At 35.9% G+C, this 17,446-nt stretch overlaps 1 protein-coding gene across 5 annotated transcripts in view; it reads right to left on the bottom strand.

Moving 5' to 3' along the window:
• Positions 1-17,446, bottom strand: part of RIC1 (RIC1 homolog, RAB6A GEF complex partner 1) — a 47,984-nt gene that overhangs the window by 28,736 nt on the left and 1,802 nt on the right. For all 5 annotated transcript variants that reach the window (XM_032674834.1, XM_032674832.1, XM_032674831.1 and 2 more), the window contains exons 2-3: positions 8,837-8,944; positions 4,206-4,282 (exon numbers count right to left, since the gene is read on the bottom strand). In XM_032674834.1, coding sequence (XP_032530725.1) covers positions 4,206-4,282; positions 8,837-8,944 — 185 coding nt within the window. The remainder of the gene's footprint in view (positions 1-4,205; positions 4,283-8,836; positions 8,945-17,446) is intronic.

Raw genomic sequence — 17,446 nt, 5'->3', positions numbered from 1 at the left:
TACTAAAGTTAATAATCTTGGATTTCAGCACTTCGATTAAAGCACTGAATTTCAGAATATAAAGACCATTAAAATAGGCTGATATGAAAAGGAGGAAACCATGCCAAATGCGCATTTTTTTAAATCAGAAATCAATTTTCCTAGGCTGCGATTCTGTCTGGTTTAAAACAAACAGTAGCAGAGTGCAGGTGAAGTTCACTCAGCTTTCCTTTCCAAAATCTCTTTGTTTCACACTACTGAAAAATAAGGGGAAGCAAAGACTCTTGCATTCAAACAGGATGACAGCTTAGCCTCAACTCACACTTTAGCTCTTTTACTAAACCTCTGCTGATTAGAGTGAGATAAAAAAGAGAGACTTGGCCCTGGAAAAAAAAAATCACACTGTCATTAGATATACTACAATGCATACTGAGTTACAAACAACAGAATTGTTTTTGTCACTTCCCATGCAGTGTTGTTTTGCTTTCTACCTTGAGGCATTTTGTTCAAATTGTATTGGCAGAAAATTTTTGCAGGTGTAATTACAGTTTACACAACAGCTGTATGCCAGAACAGTTCTGTTAACAAATCAAACACAGGCAAGCTCTTCTGGACCATGTTGCTCAACAGCCATATATAGTAACAACTCTGTATAAAAGCAATTAAAAACTGGAAGGACCATACATTTTCTCTACTAACGTTCCCCCTCCATACAGACAAATGAGGACTGATTCTGATTTTCAGCTTTCCAACTCTTTTGATCCTTTTCTTCAAACCAACACTAAACCGCTATCAAGAAAATTTTAAAGCAGTTATTTAAAAAAGCACCAATATCATATGAACTTGCAACTTTCAGCTACCAGAGTCCCAATCTGGAAGACAGCAAAAACCCCCTGAAGTCAAGCAATTGTCTATCTATCGTACACCCACCTTACTGCCCGCCTTTCTGGCTTTGTATTTATGGTAAAATATGCACATTTTGTTTAAATGAGAACTAAGCTGACAAGAGAATCTAAGTTTTCCCTTGTATGTGAACAAACCTAGCTGCAATTTCAACTTCAGGATACTGACTAAACCAGGAAATCTTGTACAACATTTTGGCACAGCTGAGGACATTACTGGTGTGTAATCCCACTGCATGCTCACTTCATGAACACGTTCAAGTTTAAGTTGTAATTAAGAGGATTTTCCTTTCTTTTTGTAGTCACTACATTGAAATACTGTATTTCTGTCAGAACTGGCCATTATTATTTAAAGAAAGGCTACTAAAGAACAGGTTTTATTCTGCTTACAAGAAGTTAGTAGACATGGACAGTTAATAAACATTATGAATTAGTCGTAATTTTAAAAAGTAGGACAAGACTGAACTTTTACAAGCACTGACAAAAGTGTGCTCACAAGATTAAAAAACAAACCAAAACAAACAAACAAAACCCCAAAAATCAACAACAAACCAAACACAAACAAACAACTGGAAAAAAAAAAACACCAACCTCAACGGGTTATATTCTATAATGTCTCTTAATTTTAAGTTATGTGCTGGCAGCATCGAAAGTGAATAATGGTAGGCAAAAGTTCTTTACCTCAAAACACAGAATGTGGAAACCTATATTTGTCCATTCACCTCAGTTTTTACTGACTTTTTTCCAGTAGCTGTCTCATCACATCACTAATGCAAGGACATCCTCATACTCTCCACAAAAATCACACCCTCCCTCTCACTTTGCCTAACATAGGTAAATAACCACATATCTAATAGAGCTGGGCAAGTCCTAATTAATGTCTGCATGACAGTTAAAAAAATGTTGCAAGTAGTTGCTTTATCATGAACTATAAGAATTAATATGAGTATCACTAAACAGTGACTCCATGTTTTTGAACTTCACAGTGCAGCTGCTCAGTTTACTTCAAGGTCACTATTTTCTAATCCAGACTTTTATTAAATGCCAATTTGCAAACGCAGCTACTCGAATGCAGGGGAGGAGGTGGGGAGGGGTAAAGCATGGAGATAGGCAGGTTTAGTTTCCCCATCAGGTGCACAACCCAACCTTACTTAAGGCACAGCTGCATAATCACTGCTGCCAACACAGAGGAAGGAGCCAAGAACACACAGTCACAGTGGGAGAAAAGAGTAAGATCTCCCCCTTCAAGCACAAAGCAAGACACATCAAGGGCTTTAACCAATTTTTAATGGCTTCAGAGTGAATAAAATTAATAAAATTAATTTAGTATTGTTTAGCCCAGCAGAAATAAAATCCAAGCACTTCAATGAAATAATGCCTTTGGAAAATGAACATATGAAAGAAGAAAGTTAAAGTTTTAATTTTGGCTTTTAGTTTCATTTGTTTGTTCATTTTGGATTGGAGGTTTTTTTGTTTGATATTCCCACCTCCACTCCAAGTATTTGCTTTACAAAGCAAATTAGTGAAACTGCCCACAGGCAGTGCACTGTATCTGCATCTGCACCAAAAAAGTTCATTCCATAATAATACCTTAAAGAATAATTTGACATTAATTCCACCAGGCATAATTCACCCACAAATGCTTGTGTCTTTCTTTTGATCTAATATAATCAGAACAGTACTAATTTTATGTAGGTTTTCAAAATTGAAGGCTAAATATAGACAGACTAGTAATCTCAGTAAATTCAGTGAGACAATTCATCTTCTTAAAGGTAAGCACACGCATTAGTCTTAGGAGATTGTAAGCAACCTATTATAAACACTCAAGGGACAAACACCTTGTCTTACTCTCCTACAGAATCAGCATTATAGCCCTCTTTGGGCTATACAAATGTATCTTAAAACCCTGACCATTCAACACACAACTAACAAAGACTTTTCAAAAAAAACATGTGCTTTTACGTTGACAATACAAATCAATTACAAATGTTTTAATATAAAAGTTAGACTGGTTTAATGGATATTTTCAAGCCTTCCTACATGTGACATTCTAAATGAACTTCCCAAACCTTCTTTTTTAACTCTTACTCCATGTTTTATATATATTTCCGTGTGTTTTCAGTTGCCAATTAAAAAAACCCACAACTTTCCCAAGAGAATAAGAAAAACTTACAATAAACTACTGTTTAGTTTTTTGCATGATGAAGGAAGCTGAAGATATACTATCCCTTTATTTATTCCAAAAGTTTGTAGCAATGAATTGTATGCCCTTTTTTTCCTTCTGATAACAGTAAGCCAGATGTGAAAAGTCAGTTTAAAAAATGCTATTCAGTTCTCAAAGAGGCAAGTAAAGTAATATAACTTGTCTACATTCATGGTTTAACACTTACGTTTAAAAAAAAAAAAAAAGTCTTCCTCTTACATGACATCCTAGGTTATCCAGCTCCTCAGAGATGCCCATGCAGAGACACCCACCAACCAATTTTAACTCATTTTATTAATGTGAAGAAAAATTAAACTGACTAGTGCTATCATAATGATGAAGGTAAGTAGTGGGATATCAAAAAAAAGAAGTTTCTAGCCAATGAGAAATCAGGAGTCTTTTATTATTCCCATGGACAAATTTGATCCAATCAATGACTGCAAATTCTGCCAATCTAAACACAGACACATATACATACACTCCTTGAGGTTTTCCAATTTTGCCAAATCCAAAATCAACTAAGTCAACTACAACTACATCCAAAATACAGTCACATTTTAAACATATAAAATGTATTGCCATTCACAATAAGGAAAATAAGGTGAAACTGACAACATAACACACTGCACCTAAAATACTTCTGTATATTCTTACTAAAAGGTATTAATATTCTTTCAAAAATATTGAAATTCTTTGTTTCAAAAAATCTCTAAGTTACTAAAAGCTGGGGGTCAGAGAGGAATTTACTTTCACATTGCACCTTACCAGTTACTAAGAGACATGACTTAATCAACTGAGTTATTCAATAGGAATTATTAAAGCTTGTTACAGACCATGAATACAACAGACTACCTCAAATTATAAAATTAGACAATTTTAACCCTACTATTTAGGGTTTTGAGAGCTTCTAAGATGGACCTAAGGAATCTTACCAGCACACAGCAATTCAGTTAGACACAGCTTCTCAGCACTGACTCTAACCACAGGAATGATGGCTCATATATTCATCAAGTTTTAAAGCATACTTTGTAAGAAAATATTTTTTTATAATAAAGTCTGATTAGAGCTTGTCTAGTCCTATTTTTTTCATACTATGAAAATGCAAAATTTAAAATACTTACTTGGGATAGACTGGCTCATAAAGATACTTGTCTCTTGCTGATGGGATGTCAAAAAATAAGACGTATCCATTTGCAGTCTGAAAGAGAAACATTGATAAGATACATATCTAGTCTCAGCATGATTAAAGCCACACAATCTCATGCAATTTTTACGTCTGTCTCATATACTGAACACAAATACACGCTCATACGAAGTTTCAGACATATTAAAAAATTGTGCATTGAAATTAATTCCAGGTAAAATCCATCCTTAAAGCCAACTGAACAGATCATGCAGTAGATAGAAAAATGGAAAAACAACACTCTTTATGTACTAGTTCATCAGAAATTTTTCTCTGATCCATATAAATACCTAAAACTTGGCAACTATATCAGATATTTAGAACACAGGTACCTAATTTTCACCAACTATGCGAATTAACGTAGAAAACATAGTAGAAGGTAGCAAGCCTCTGGAATAAACCCTCCAAGTGTCTGAAAACATACGGACACTACATAGTGCAAAGAAGTTAGGCACTGACTCTCAATGTCAGTAATGCAGGTAGTTTTCAAAAATCCTCATATCAGACTATCTTTATCTACCACAACACCTTTTTCAAAATCTTCCCATGTCTGAAAAAGATTTTACTATCATTCAACCCCCAGTCATATTCTGTCATTCTGGGAGACTGACTTCAAACTGTAATCCTACTCAGAGAACAAACACAAATCATTTAGTTACCAGATGTTCCAGTCATACCTAGAAGCTGATACAGCTTTGCATAAGCACAGGAGATGCAGATGACCAATACTGTTAGTTGTTCAAAGAAGTGCTACTTGTTTACAGCATAAATTTATTTTTCAGGCAAACAGGTAAATGCACTTAGGTTAAATAGTGTTTCCATGTATTAGTTTAATATTGGCTGGGCATGTATCCAAAGCACTGGAGACAAAAAGCACTGAAATTAATGGTTTCATGTTGCTTTTCAAGGTTGGTTTCCTATTCTTTGAATGAACTAATATTCTTGCTAGCTTAGTTTATAATTTCATAGATGCCATGGTTTTCCCCAGTCAAACATTTCGTTTTATCATAAAAGAAATTTGTGTTTCGGCTTCAAAGTCCAAGAAACAGTATTATTCTCATTTGAAGCAAGTATCCTTCTCATGCAAGAATAAAATCTGAACCATAATGGTGAGCTTGAGACAGGCTGACAATAAATGGAAGCTTTTCTGTGCGCTGTAATATCATGTTCGGGTATTATGTGGTAAAGAAACGTGTTCATTTCTAACATCTTTACAGGTTCTTTCCATTACATCATTAAATATTTAACTCGTAAGTTATCTTATCCTGGAAAGAAAAGTAAAACAATACTGTGAAGTATCTTTATACTGATATTAAGGTACAAAGGGCCTTACTGAACACTATTCAAAGCAAAAAGTTACTACTGTTACAGGTTCATTTCTAAATAGAACCTCAAATTCCATGAAGAGCTGGATGAAATGCAGAAGCATTCAACCACACACTTCTGGTAAATTGATCATATTCATTCACAAAGGTTTCTCCATTGCTTTAGAAATGTCTGTGTTGCAGCGAAACCTATTAGAACAACCATCACTGTTCTCCAATCCCTGATCATTCTCATCTCTGACGGTCAAAAGTGTAAATACACGGTATCTTGCCAGGGATTTCACAACATGGTTTCTTATACGCTACCATGTTTAATAAAGCTTAGCTATGGGAATGCACACTGAAGAGCAGTCTGTATTAGAGAACTGCCTGTAACAGGAGAAGGACTAAAATGCCTCATATACCTTCCTATGTTGAAGTATCTTGATCCACTTCACAAGTTTGTTTTATTCCTAGAATTAGCTACCTAAGATGTATGTACTAATCTAGAAAAAGAAATAGATTATTTCCCCTTAACACTGGAAAAACTACAAATGCAGCAATATGAAAGAAGAAACTACAAAATATAAGGGGAAAAAGAAGACCAGCTTAGAAAATGTGCCAAAAGTTTAGCAACAGACAATCATTCATGGCTAGGCTTCGTGAACGAAGATTTGGGAAGGCAACAGACAATACTAGTAAGTAAAAGAAATTAGAATTGCTACGGGATAATGACAGTGTGAAAATCACTTAAGCTTGTTTAACTGCATACCATTAAGGCTACTTTGAGTATTTTATAAAGCCTCATATGTTTCCCCACAGTCTGCATTCGGTACAAATAATAATTACCTCAAAGCATATGCTGCAAAGTAATTTATAGAGACACTCTGAACATTCTGGCAGTCACAAACCAAACAACAGGGCGTATCACTGCACTAGTGAACATAAAATCTAGACTACACTCCCCTTTGTCATTTCATTTAAAAAAATAACAGTAATAAAAAAAGAATGTACTACTTGGCTAGTAAGTACATACTAAGCCTTTTGCTTGCCGCCTTAAAAACAAAGTTTTATTACACAAAAACTACTACATACTATAATTAAGAAACTCAAGAGCACAGGTGAGAAACATCACCTGACAGCTTTCAAACTAGAATTTTTAGCTGTTGCACAGGACTTCAGTAATTAACTGAAGGTAATTCAGTTCAAAGTTACTGGTTTCTTCAGTAAAAATCTGCTTTGCCATTGCTCCTTCGTTTGAACTCATTAGTTAAGAACAAGTCAAAAGCAAGAGAGAAAACTCTTCTCTTGGAAAGAAGTTTACAGTTTTACTGGGCGACAAAAGTACTGTGTATATGCAGGAATGTCGTCTTCATTAAGCTCCCAAAACTGACTTTCTGCCCTGCCTCTCTATAACAACACCAGCAATATTTGTAAACGTGGTCTTTCAGCAGGACTCATGAACTGTTTCAAATTAAATTCCATATACATGCTAAAAGCATACTGCAAAACAGAACTAATATTAAAACTACCAAAACAAACATGCCTGACTGTATTATTTGTATACATACACCCAGGAGATGAAATATAAACCTAACAAACATGAAAAATATTAGAAATTTTGTGACACATTATTTTATAAGCTCTGACCATTTCAAATCTTAATTCGTAGAGCTTTAGTTTACAAACTGAGACTTTATGGGCATTTAGATTCTGGCATTATCTGCCAGAAATACATATTTCGCTGCAGAAAACCTTGAAATTGCAATGACTGAAGTGGTAGAAACTAAAGTTTATCTGACTGTCAGGTGAACCACAAGGTCTCTTCAGCAAATGGATCCCAACATCTCAAAAAAAAAAAACCCACCACACAATATGCCAATTCAATATAAAAATTTCAATTTCTTCTGAACTACCACATTAACGTTTAATTAAAATGCATTTAGATAGTTCATTTGTTATATGCTGTATATATATATGCAATATTTATATGCTGTATTTATGTATGTAATATAAAATCGGGAATTCATTTTTATTCACAGTAAAAGTTACAGAAGTCTCCTTTCTGCCTTTGTGGGTAACTATCAGCAGTCACTATCTGAGAATATAATCTTGCACTAACAGAAATAGTTTACTGCATTGATACCATGAGATACTCTTAGGAAACTTAAACATTCTAGACAACTATTTGGCCCTACATTACACACAAGAACACAGGAAGTTTAGTTGATTTAGAGTTATGATGGAGACATGAACTATTTCATAAACCACCTGGTGTTTTCCACCAAGATAAAAATATCTGATTGGTTGAAATTATAGGCATCATTTTAAGCATGAAAGATACTTTCTATTAGGAGATGGAATCACTGTACCAATAAACACAGTAATTATTACCCATTTGGTAATTCCATATAAACAACTTGTGATGGGGAAGTTAAATCATTTTATTCTCTTCTTCTGTACCTTCTCAAAAAAAAAAAAAAAAATTAGGTGCAGTGGCCTTAATTTTAAATGCTAGAAAAAGAATCTTACCCAATACAAGACCTGGTCCTAACAAAAGACCTGACCAAAAGTCACCAAGAGGATTATCCCATATTATGAGTTCTATAAACTCCATTCCATCTTTGTTGTGTCTCGCATCTCCAATTTTTAAATACCAGTGCTGAAATAGTCCCAATTTGCGGCTGTGAGCACAACACCAGCTATGAAACAAGACTTTATTTCCATTTGAGACAAGATCTCATCTTTATCTTTAAGATTCTTAACAGAAGAGTTCATGTATCACTTATCACAGTGATCTTCCTGCGTTCTCAGTGCCTTGCAATTTTTTTAAATCACCAAAAGACACAGTAATAAAGCCTCAGTTTCATCTCTTAAGACCCACCTTTAAACCCTATTTATCAAGCTAAATATGCTTATGTCACTTAAATCCACATGTATTTCTTTCATTCACATATCTTTTATATCCCTTTATTATTTGTCATCAGATTACTAAATTGAGATGCTGTATCATCCCTTGCCAATATATCTGAGCATTGCTTTAAAACAAAGAATTGTAGTTCCTTCTCAGGGGGAAAAATGAATGAAAACTATAAAAGAAAGCTTCTATCATCAAAAAAATCCTTGGTAATATTACATATTTTCACAAGACAAATATCAATTAAACGTATATACGATCTACAAGTTTGTATAAACACAGAAATTGACAATGCAAAACTGTCCTTGCAACAGTTTAACCACAGTAAGAAGTAAAAACTCTACTTACTGAAACAGCTATCATTGTGCTGTCAGGACGCCATTCTGCTTGCTTATAAGATCCAAACTGAGAAGCTGCTTTTGAAAGTTCCTTATAGCTTACGATTAATACACTGGGCTGGAAGAAAAAAAAATATGAAGAATTACATCTCATATCTAGAAGGAATGGAATGGGGCTTTTAAAGGGAGCTCATGCAGAACACTGTCATTCCCAATCTCACTCTTTCAAACCCAGGAAATTTAAGTAAAATACATCACTGCACAGTAAGAAGTCATTTCAGAATACAGAAGCAATTTCAAGTTACACAAAGGGTGACTGATGCTTAAGATGAACAGAAGCATCTCAAACAGACTCCTATGATGACAAGGACTGTCAAATTAATTAGGATGAAATATTCTATAGATTATTTGGTACATTCCATTTGCTTAGTTTCTGCTAAATGGGTGGGCCATTGTATTAAAGAGAATGACAATCAGGAAATCTGTTTTATATCTCTTCAAGAACAGTTTGTCAGAAACTGCAGAAAATCCACCCCTACAGTTTGCTGGAAGGATTATTCATATGAACTGTTTGTACTTTCTTGCTCTGAAATCAATAAGTTTTCAGCTTAGACAGGTGTTCCCCCTTCTGTTACCCTCCACCACCAGGAGGTGGAAGTTAAATTAAGCAAGGAATACTTTTCTTTTTGTATAAGAAGTTACCACTCATCTTCACACCATAAGCTGTCCCTAACTTTACCAATGCCAGTTTTAATTCAGAGTTTTAGCGGCAAACTGTACCACATAGAACACACTGCAAGGGAACCAAAAGAGTAAACAGTAATCACTTGTTTTCCTGAAATTAACCATGAAATCATTAGGCAAAGCTTGCCATCCACTGCTAGGACTGCTAGGTGATGGAACTTTACTACTGTTCTTGGCTTACTTGCTCCAATAGCAGCAGCAGAACAACAAATTTAAAAACATTAATTCTACCCAGAAATCATGCGGGTGTCCGCTACTCTAGAATTTGGTGGGTGTCTAGAAAATTCATATTTGGAATCATTTGCATCAGTTTCCTATAAGAAACAGCAGAGTTACAAACAAATAATTTAAAACTATGAATATTAATTTAAAATAGAATGAAATAAAGCAATGAAATGTCACCATGTATATAAATAAGGAGCTGAATTAATGTCACACAGGCAACCTTAGCCTTGGTAAATGCACACCAATTTATAAAAACTTCTTTCTAGGCTTTGGGCCTTACAGATGAGGACTAAAGGAGTTAACATTAGGAGTGCAAGCAATCATTTTTATCTTTTTGCAATTTAAGTAGCTTCTTTTCTCATTAGAAAGCAGACCCACTTGTAATTCAATAGGTGACAAAGGCTACCTAGCTAAAGGTTAAACTATAAATTATTTCACTGATACAGTTTATGTCCACATCCTCCACAGCTCAAAAGCATTTATTCATATGTGAGGAAAACCCTAATATACAAACTTCATCCCCTTGTTTAAAAGCTTCCCACAGATACGTGCACTTTTCAGATTAACCAAGACAGAAGGACAGCTCAAAATCCTGCTCTGCTCATGCAAGAGAAAGAGAAATGGTAACTTTACATATGAAGTAATTTATTTTACCTAAAGTGACTGAAGATGTATAAAGGAACACAAGTATTTCTGTAAACAGAAGTATATCAGCCTAACTACTTCACCCAAGCACAGCAAGCCACTAAACACACATTTTAACAAAAAAAAAAAAAAGAGGGGGAAAAAAAAAAGAAAAAGAAAAAAAGCAGGCTTAGTTGGTGTGATACTTGGGTTAGTTTTACATATTTACATATTTATATAGTCTGTATAGCAACAGTAGGTGCTTAGATTCCATTAATCAGAATTTTTCCTAAATCTTTACATTTGATACTGTTAGAAAAACCAACTAACTTTCCATATCAGCTTCATGAAAACTCCACGGTTTTCCCCTCTTCGCATTTCTGCATGCAGCTACTAAAGAATAAAGAAACCTAGTTAAGCTCAACTAATGAATTACACTCACTGTCTCAAATAAGGCAGATATTACGCCTCCTCCTTTAAAATTCTTAAAATCCACTTGCTGAAGTATTAATGGTAGAACCACAACTTTAGGAGAGACTGGATTCCATAAACATAGCAAATGACCTAACAAATAAAGACTTGATTAAAAAGAATTAAATAATTTGTCAACCAGAAGAAGTAAACACCTTCAGTTGTTAAGGAAGAAAGAATAGAAAACTAAGGAAGAAAGAACTGAGTAAGTCTTAATTCAAATTGCAATTTAACACTAGCAAAAGCTTCCCAAAATAGACAGGAAACATATCTGGCATTTTAAAACCTGCTGCAGAGAAAATCTAGCATTTTGATGTAGTACATTTTGTCTCTCAGGAGGAATGTAAGGTCAGGCAAAACAGAAGCTGCCACTCACAAACAGAGCTGTGGTGGTGGATGCTCACAGGATAATAAAAACGGTGAAAAGAAAAATAGAAAATATAATTTTAGAAATAATATAGTATTATCATTACTAAAGAGCAAACAAACTCTCCAGTGCTCTAGTTAATACTACTGAAAAGAAATAGAACTTTTTCTCACAGTTAAATACACTTTATCTCCTTCCATCAGTCAGACACCCTGGCTATCTCTTTACAAGATCATGTTCCACAGTTCTTGCTCCGAAATTTTTATGCTTCACAACAACGTCTCTCTAGCATTAAACACATCTCTCTCTTACTGACATGTGATTATCACAACATTCAAAAGAGATAGCTGAAAGCAAACGTGTTTTGGAAGACAAGAGAGGAACTGCACTACCTGTAAAACAGCATGTAGCAAGACAGCTTCATCAGCAGAGACACCTAAACTCAAACTACCTAAAAACGCGTATCTGTTTCATTATCAGTTGTTTTCGTACCTGAAGAATCCCTCTGGACTTTTCACTATGAAAGGTGAGCTCTGCACCAACATAAGGACAAAATACCTATGCAAACAATTAAAAAAACCCAACAGAAAACACACAGGATGGCAGTCAAACCCATAAAGAAACAATATGAAATTGTTACTATTTCACTTAATTCTATCTGGCCAAATACAGCGTCTTTACCATTTCCTAAGTATCACAATGTCCAGCACACAGCTGGATAAACCCACCATGGACTGGATGAGCAACTGCCTCACAGGTCGAGCACAGAGGATCTTGTCACTAGTAAGGTTCCACAGGGCTCCATCTTGGGCCCTGTGCTCTTCAACATCTTCATAAATGACTTGGACACAGGACTGGAAGGGATACTAAGCAAGTTTGAAGATGACACGAAACTCAGAGGAGCTGCCGATTCCCTCAAAGGCAGGGAAGCCCTGCAGAGAGACCTTGACAAATTAGAGGACTGGACAATCACCAACCATATGAAACTCAACAACTGAAGGTGCTGGATTCTGCACCTGAGATGGGACAATCCTGGATGTGTGTATAGACTGGGGAACGGGAGGCTGGAGAACAGCTCTGCAGAAAGGGACCTGGGAGTGCTGGTTGATGGCAAGTTGAATCTGAGTCAGCAGTGCCCTGGCAGCCAGGAGGGCCAACCATGTCCTGGGGGCATCAGGCAAAGCATCGCCAGCCAGTCGAAGGAGGGGATTGTCCCGCTCTGCTCTGCACTGGGGTAGCCTCACCTTGAATATTGTGTGCAGTTTTGGGCACTGCAATAGAAGAAAGATATTGAGCTACTAGAGATCATCCAAAGGAGGACAATGAAGATGGGGAAGGGCCTTGAGGGGAAGCTGTCTGAGGAGCAGCTGAGGTCACTCAGTTTATTCAGCGTGGAGAAGAGGAGACTGAGGGGAGACCTCATGGCAGTCTGCAACTTCCTCATGAGGAGGGATCAGGGGCAGGCACTGATCCCTTCGCCGTGGTGACAAGTGACAGGACCCAAGGAAACAGCCTGAAGTTGTGTCAGGGGAGCTTTAGGTTGGCTATTAGAAAAAGGTTCTTCCCCCAGAGAGTGTTTGGGCACTGGAGCAGGCTCATCAGGGAAGTGGTCACAGCACCAAGCCTTGCAAACTTCAAGCGTTCGTATGATACTCTCAGGCATGTGGTGTGACTCTTGGGGTGTCCTGCCCTGGATCAAGGATTGGACTTGATGATCCTCATGGGTCCCTTCCGCCTCAGCATAATCTGTGATTCTGTGATTCTATTAGCAGCATAACTAGTCTCAGAACACTGAACCATATAGTTTTTACAAAAAAAACCCAAAATCTATCAAGGTATACAAACCCTACAGAAAATTCACTTAGTGAGTTTAGATATGGGATATTACCAATTCACTTACCTAAACACAATCATTCTACCACATCTGATGTAAACGTAAATCAAGTATTCACTTAAACCCTAAACTAAGACGTGAATGTTGCTCTAAACAGGCCCTCATTCCTTTGACAGAACGTAAACTAATAAAAAAAGTTTTCCTTAATTGAGATTCTCTGGTTTGACTGCTGCAGGTTAATGACAAACTGTGTACGTACTGGATTTTACAAGTTAAGTAGGTCAGCAAATACAATGGAAAACTACTGGACTAAGTTTCAAAAGTAAACCTAACAGCACATATGGAACACAGTCTTATGTACAAGTTTGGGTTTCTTAATGTGAGATCAATACATGGCTGTGGATAACTGTTAAGACTCCAATATTCTCATCCCCTAACAATATATTACTCTAGACATCAAAAATCCATCTCATTTAGATCCAAGAGGCAGTTTCTTTCAAAAACACAAATGCCCTGTTTAGTTTTATAAGACAAATGTTTCAATGCTTCATTAAGCTGCAGACACAAGACAAAAATCAAAAAGCTGTTTGGAGGAGCTTATGATTTAAGTGACAAAAACAAAGCTAGGAGAAAACAGAGCAAAAGTCAGCTGACACTGACCACTTTTTTCATCATTACATGGTCTGTGTTCCACTTTAAATGCTGAAGCTTTGCAGGATTATAAATAAACCAGAAAAGTTAGATGGAGAAAAAAGAAAAGTATGGATGTATGCATAAGGAACAGAAAAACTATTAAGGACCAGAAGGGAAAAAAAAAGACCAAAAAAAGCCATTTTGTCAGTAAGAGAGAGACAAGCCGAAACTTAACTCCTTTAATTGAATTTTGAAAGCATTTGGAAAGCTTAGAATCAACACAGTACCCATCTAACAAACACAGCAGACACAGCTCCCAATACTGTGCTTCACAGCTATTGTGAAATAGGTAAGAATCAAAGTGCATCAGAATTTTCAATAACTACCTCTTCCATGTGAAAGTCTTCAGTTAAACTACTGCTCAAAAATGCTGACAAAAAGCAAGGACATATTCTATACATCTTTGCTGCTCTTCTATGTGCAACTAACTGCACAGTCAAAACTCCTAACTGAGAATGCTTTTTCCTTCATGCAAGTAATTCTGACACATCTTTCAGGGCTCACATAATACAAGGTTTATGTTAATACAAGAGACACTGAAAACCTGGTAGTCCTACTGAATAACCACATGACAATTTACATTTCATATGATAAATCTATCAGTGTAACAAGTATTTCTAATTTTCTTCATTCTGTAATCACAAATGTATCTTTATAACAGAAGCAACAACAACCATTACTGTTACTGACATACAAAAAGAAATGGCCTTCTCAGGCCAAGGTCTGAAGGGTATCAACAAGAGATTAGCATCTCATGGGTTAAACTACTAAGGAAAAAAACAGCAGAAGAGGCAAGACATCTTAACTTGCACTGATACTATGTCAGATTGTTCACAATACACAACCAACACAACACTTACATCATTATCAAGATATCTGTTGTGCCATTCTGCAGTCAAATTCCAGATAAAAATCCTACAAAGGTTGTATCCAAATCTATCTAAGAAAAAGCCATACACAATAATTCTGTAAATTATTCTGCTTACAGTTCTGAGATAATCCTGACAGTACAGTGAAAACATTTCTTTAATAGTCACCTGTAATACAAAAAAAGACTACAAAAACAACTGCAAATGTATTTATTCATATGTCTTATGAACTATATGCACTGCTGTCACAAGTAACTCCTTTTACAGCGTGGCAAAATTCCAGGTAACAGAGATCACTTCCACAACAGAAGCACAGCTGCCTGTTTTGTCCTACTTATTTAACTAACATACATGCTTGGATTTAAAGCATGTAACGAGTTCAACTCTAATACAGCAACAGCTAGAGACTGAAAAGCACATAACAGTGCCCTATGAGAGCTGTTTGAATATTGATCTATCCAGCATTTAGAATGAATATCAATCATTGGACAATCCAGGATTCTGACGTGCATGCTTTCCCATACACCTATTTTAGTTCATTAGGGTGATCTGACTCAACATCAGATCATCATAAAAAAAAAAAAATACCATTTTAAAAAACAAGGGTAAGCATAAGTCATAAGCTGAGATGCATAGGCAATCAAGAAAACCTCCTCCAAATAAGTAGTTGGGGCAAGCTACTCTTGGCTTCAAAGAGCTTACAAAACTGGTTTTGACTGGTAGAGTCACGGCAGATAGTCCAACAACATACAGGAGTTTCATTAAATATTCAAGGCTAGTACTTATTCCTCTCATTGTCACAAGTTTGTTAAGATCAAAGAAAGGAAATGCTGGACTCCATTTATACATACAACTATGCCAATGGACTATTCTTGTTGCACACAATTCACTTTTCAAGGGTTAGGCAGAAAACTCCACTCATCTATAACACCTTCTTCCTTAGCTGCAGACATTTTCCCTTAATATCCTAGAGCCCTACGGGTGAATATCTAGAATTCAAGAGATAACCAAACCAATTTAAAATTAAAGCCACAACTGTTAAGGGAGTGACACTTTCAACGGGCCATCTACAACGCTCCTTTGATCCATTCATGAGCTAAAAAAAAGCAGGCTTCTATTTGTTCATTAAGTTTAACAGGCCTGTAAAAGGACATCACTAGTCCACCACAAAATCCAATAAAACAGACGGGTGAGCAGGAAAGATTGTGACACTTAGGACTGCACAGCTGCCTTGTGAAACCTCATCTTTAGCTGCCAAATCAATCTATTACACATCAATTACCTCGTTTTAGCATTTCAGAAAGTTTCTTTTGTTAATTGATATTTCTCATTTCAAGCATCCAAGTACTTAACATTACCAGAATGAAAACGTTTGACAAGCTTTCCAATGTTGTCAATGAAAATAGTTTCATTGGCTCTTAGCGTCAAGAAATTTTCTGAGGTATCTAGGCCTAAAACTTCAGATTTAAGAAAAATAGTTGAAACAGAGGACTCCAAAGAGGGGTGCATTTAATATAGTCCATTGGGGAGCAAAAAAAGGATTTTTAGCATCAATAATATCTAAAATAAAGTAAAAATTTTAAAATGTGCTTATTTTGGCTTTAACTCAGTCCTTTTTTTTTTTCCCCTTCCTTTTAAAACCATAACAGGTGTCCAGGAGAGGTGGTTGATGCCCTGAGTCTACCAGTCCTTAATAACATGATTTAACTTTTGGTCAGCCCAGAATTAGTTGGGCAGTTGGACTAGGTGATCACTGTAGGTCCCTTCCAACTGAAAACAGAGCAGAATAGACCAGACTATGTTGTGTACGTTTGCTAATGTGCATACTGGTACAGCAGCACGTGCATATAATTTATAAATAAATGTAAACATATTGGGGGGTCTGTGCTCAATTATCTTTCACCTATACTGGTGCATGATTGAAAACATTCACCACTGGTCACTGATCTTCTCTATACACAATCCAATCTCTCCCAACAAGTAAAATAGGACTTTTTGGTCCAAAACCACTAATAGAACTCCATCTGGTTTTTACCAACACTACTTACCCCAGTTTCTAATCTTAATACCTAGACTGATTCCAAAACAGAAAATAATCCATTCTTTGGGATAAACCTTCCTTCGTTCCACTAGTTCTTAGTTCATAGTAGATGAAATGGAGCTTTAAACAGTACTATGTCACTTTAAAAAATATACATACTGAATGTAAGCTCACACACCTGAAAGCATTTCAAAGGGTCCCCTGTTTTTGAAAAACTCAAAACAGAACTTTCCCAGTCTCAACACCTCATTTTACATGAAACCTCTCATATATAGCTGAGATAGTAACAAGTCTGAACAAGAACATTAGCCTGAAGGCTTTTCTACTTCAAGAAATTGAGTTAGTTCAACCTGACTAGAACTTATCCTTGTTTCAAAGAAGATACTTTTGACAAATGAAAGCATTTTCTAGAATGCAGTAATTTTATTTTATATAAGTTCAACATTCAAAAATAAAAAAAAAAACTACAAAAAAATTCAACCCAAATAAAACAAACAAATGAACCCCACAGGCACACTCAAACCCCAAGCTATATACAGATGGAAGAAATTCTTTTTAAAAATGCCTTTGACCAAAATCTTTATTCTTACAGGTTTTTGCTAACAGCCAGTTGTCCACAGAGGCAGTGAGACACTTTTTTAGTTTAAGATCAGTCAGTGGTTAAACCTGGCAAAGTCAGTACCTTCCTCAAAAGCACCCATTACAAACTGAATCAAAATCTATTTTAAAAATGTAAATGGCCTCTGAGTTTA

This window comes from Chiroxiphia lanceolata, chromosome Z (genome assembly GCF_009829145.1).
Source record: "Chiroxiphia lanceolata isolate bChiLan1 chromosome Z, bChiLan1.pri, whole genome shotgun sequence".
Lineage (NCBI taxonomy): Eukaryota > Metazoa > Chordata > Aves > Passeriformes > Pipridae > Chiroxiphia > Chiroxiphia lanceolata.
This window is presented reverse-complemented; position numbering and strand designations above follow the sequence as displayed.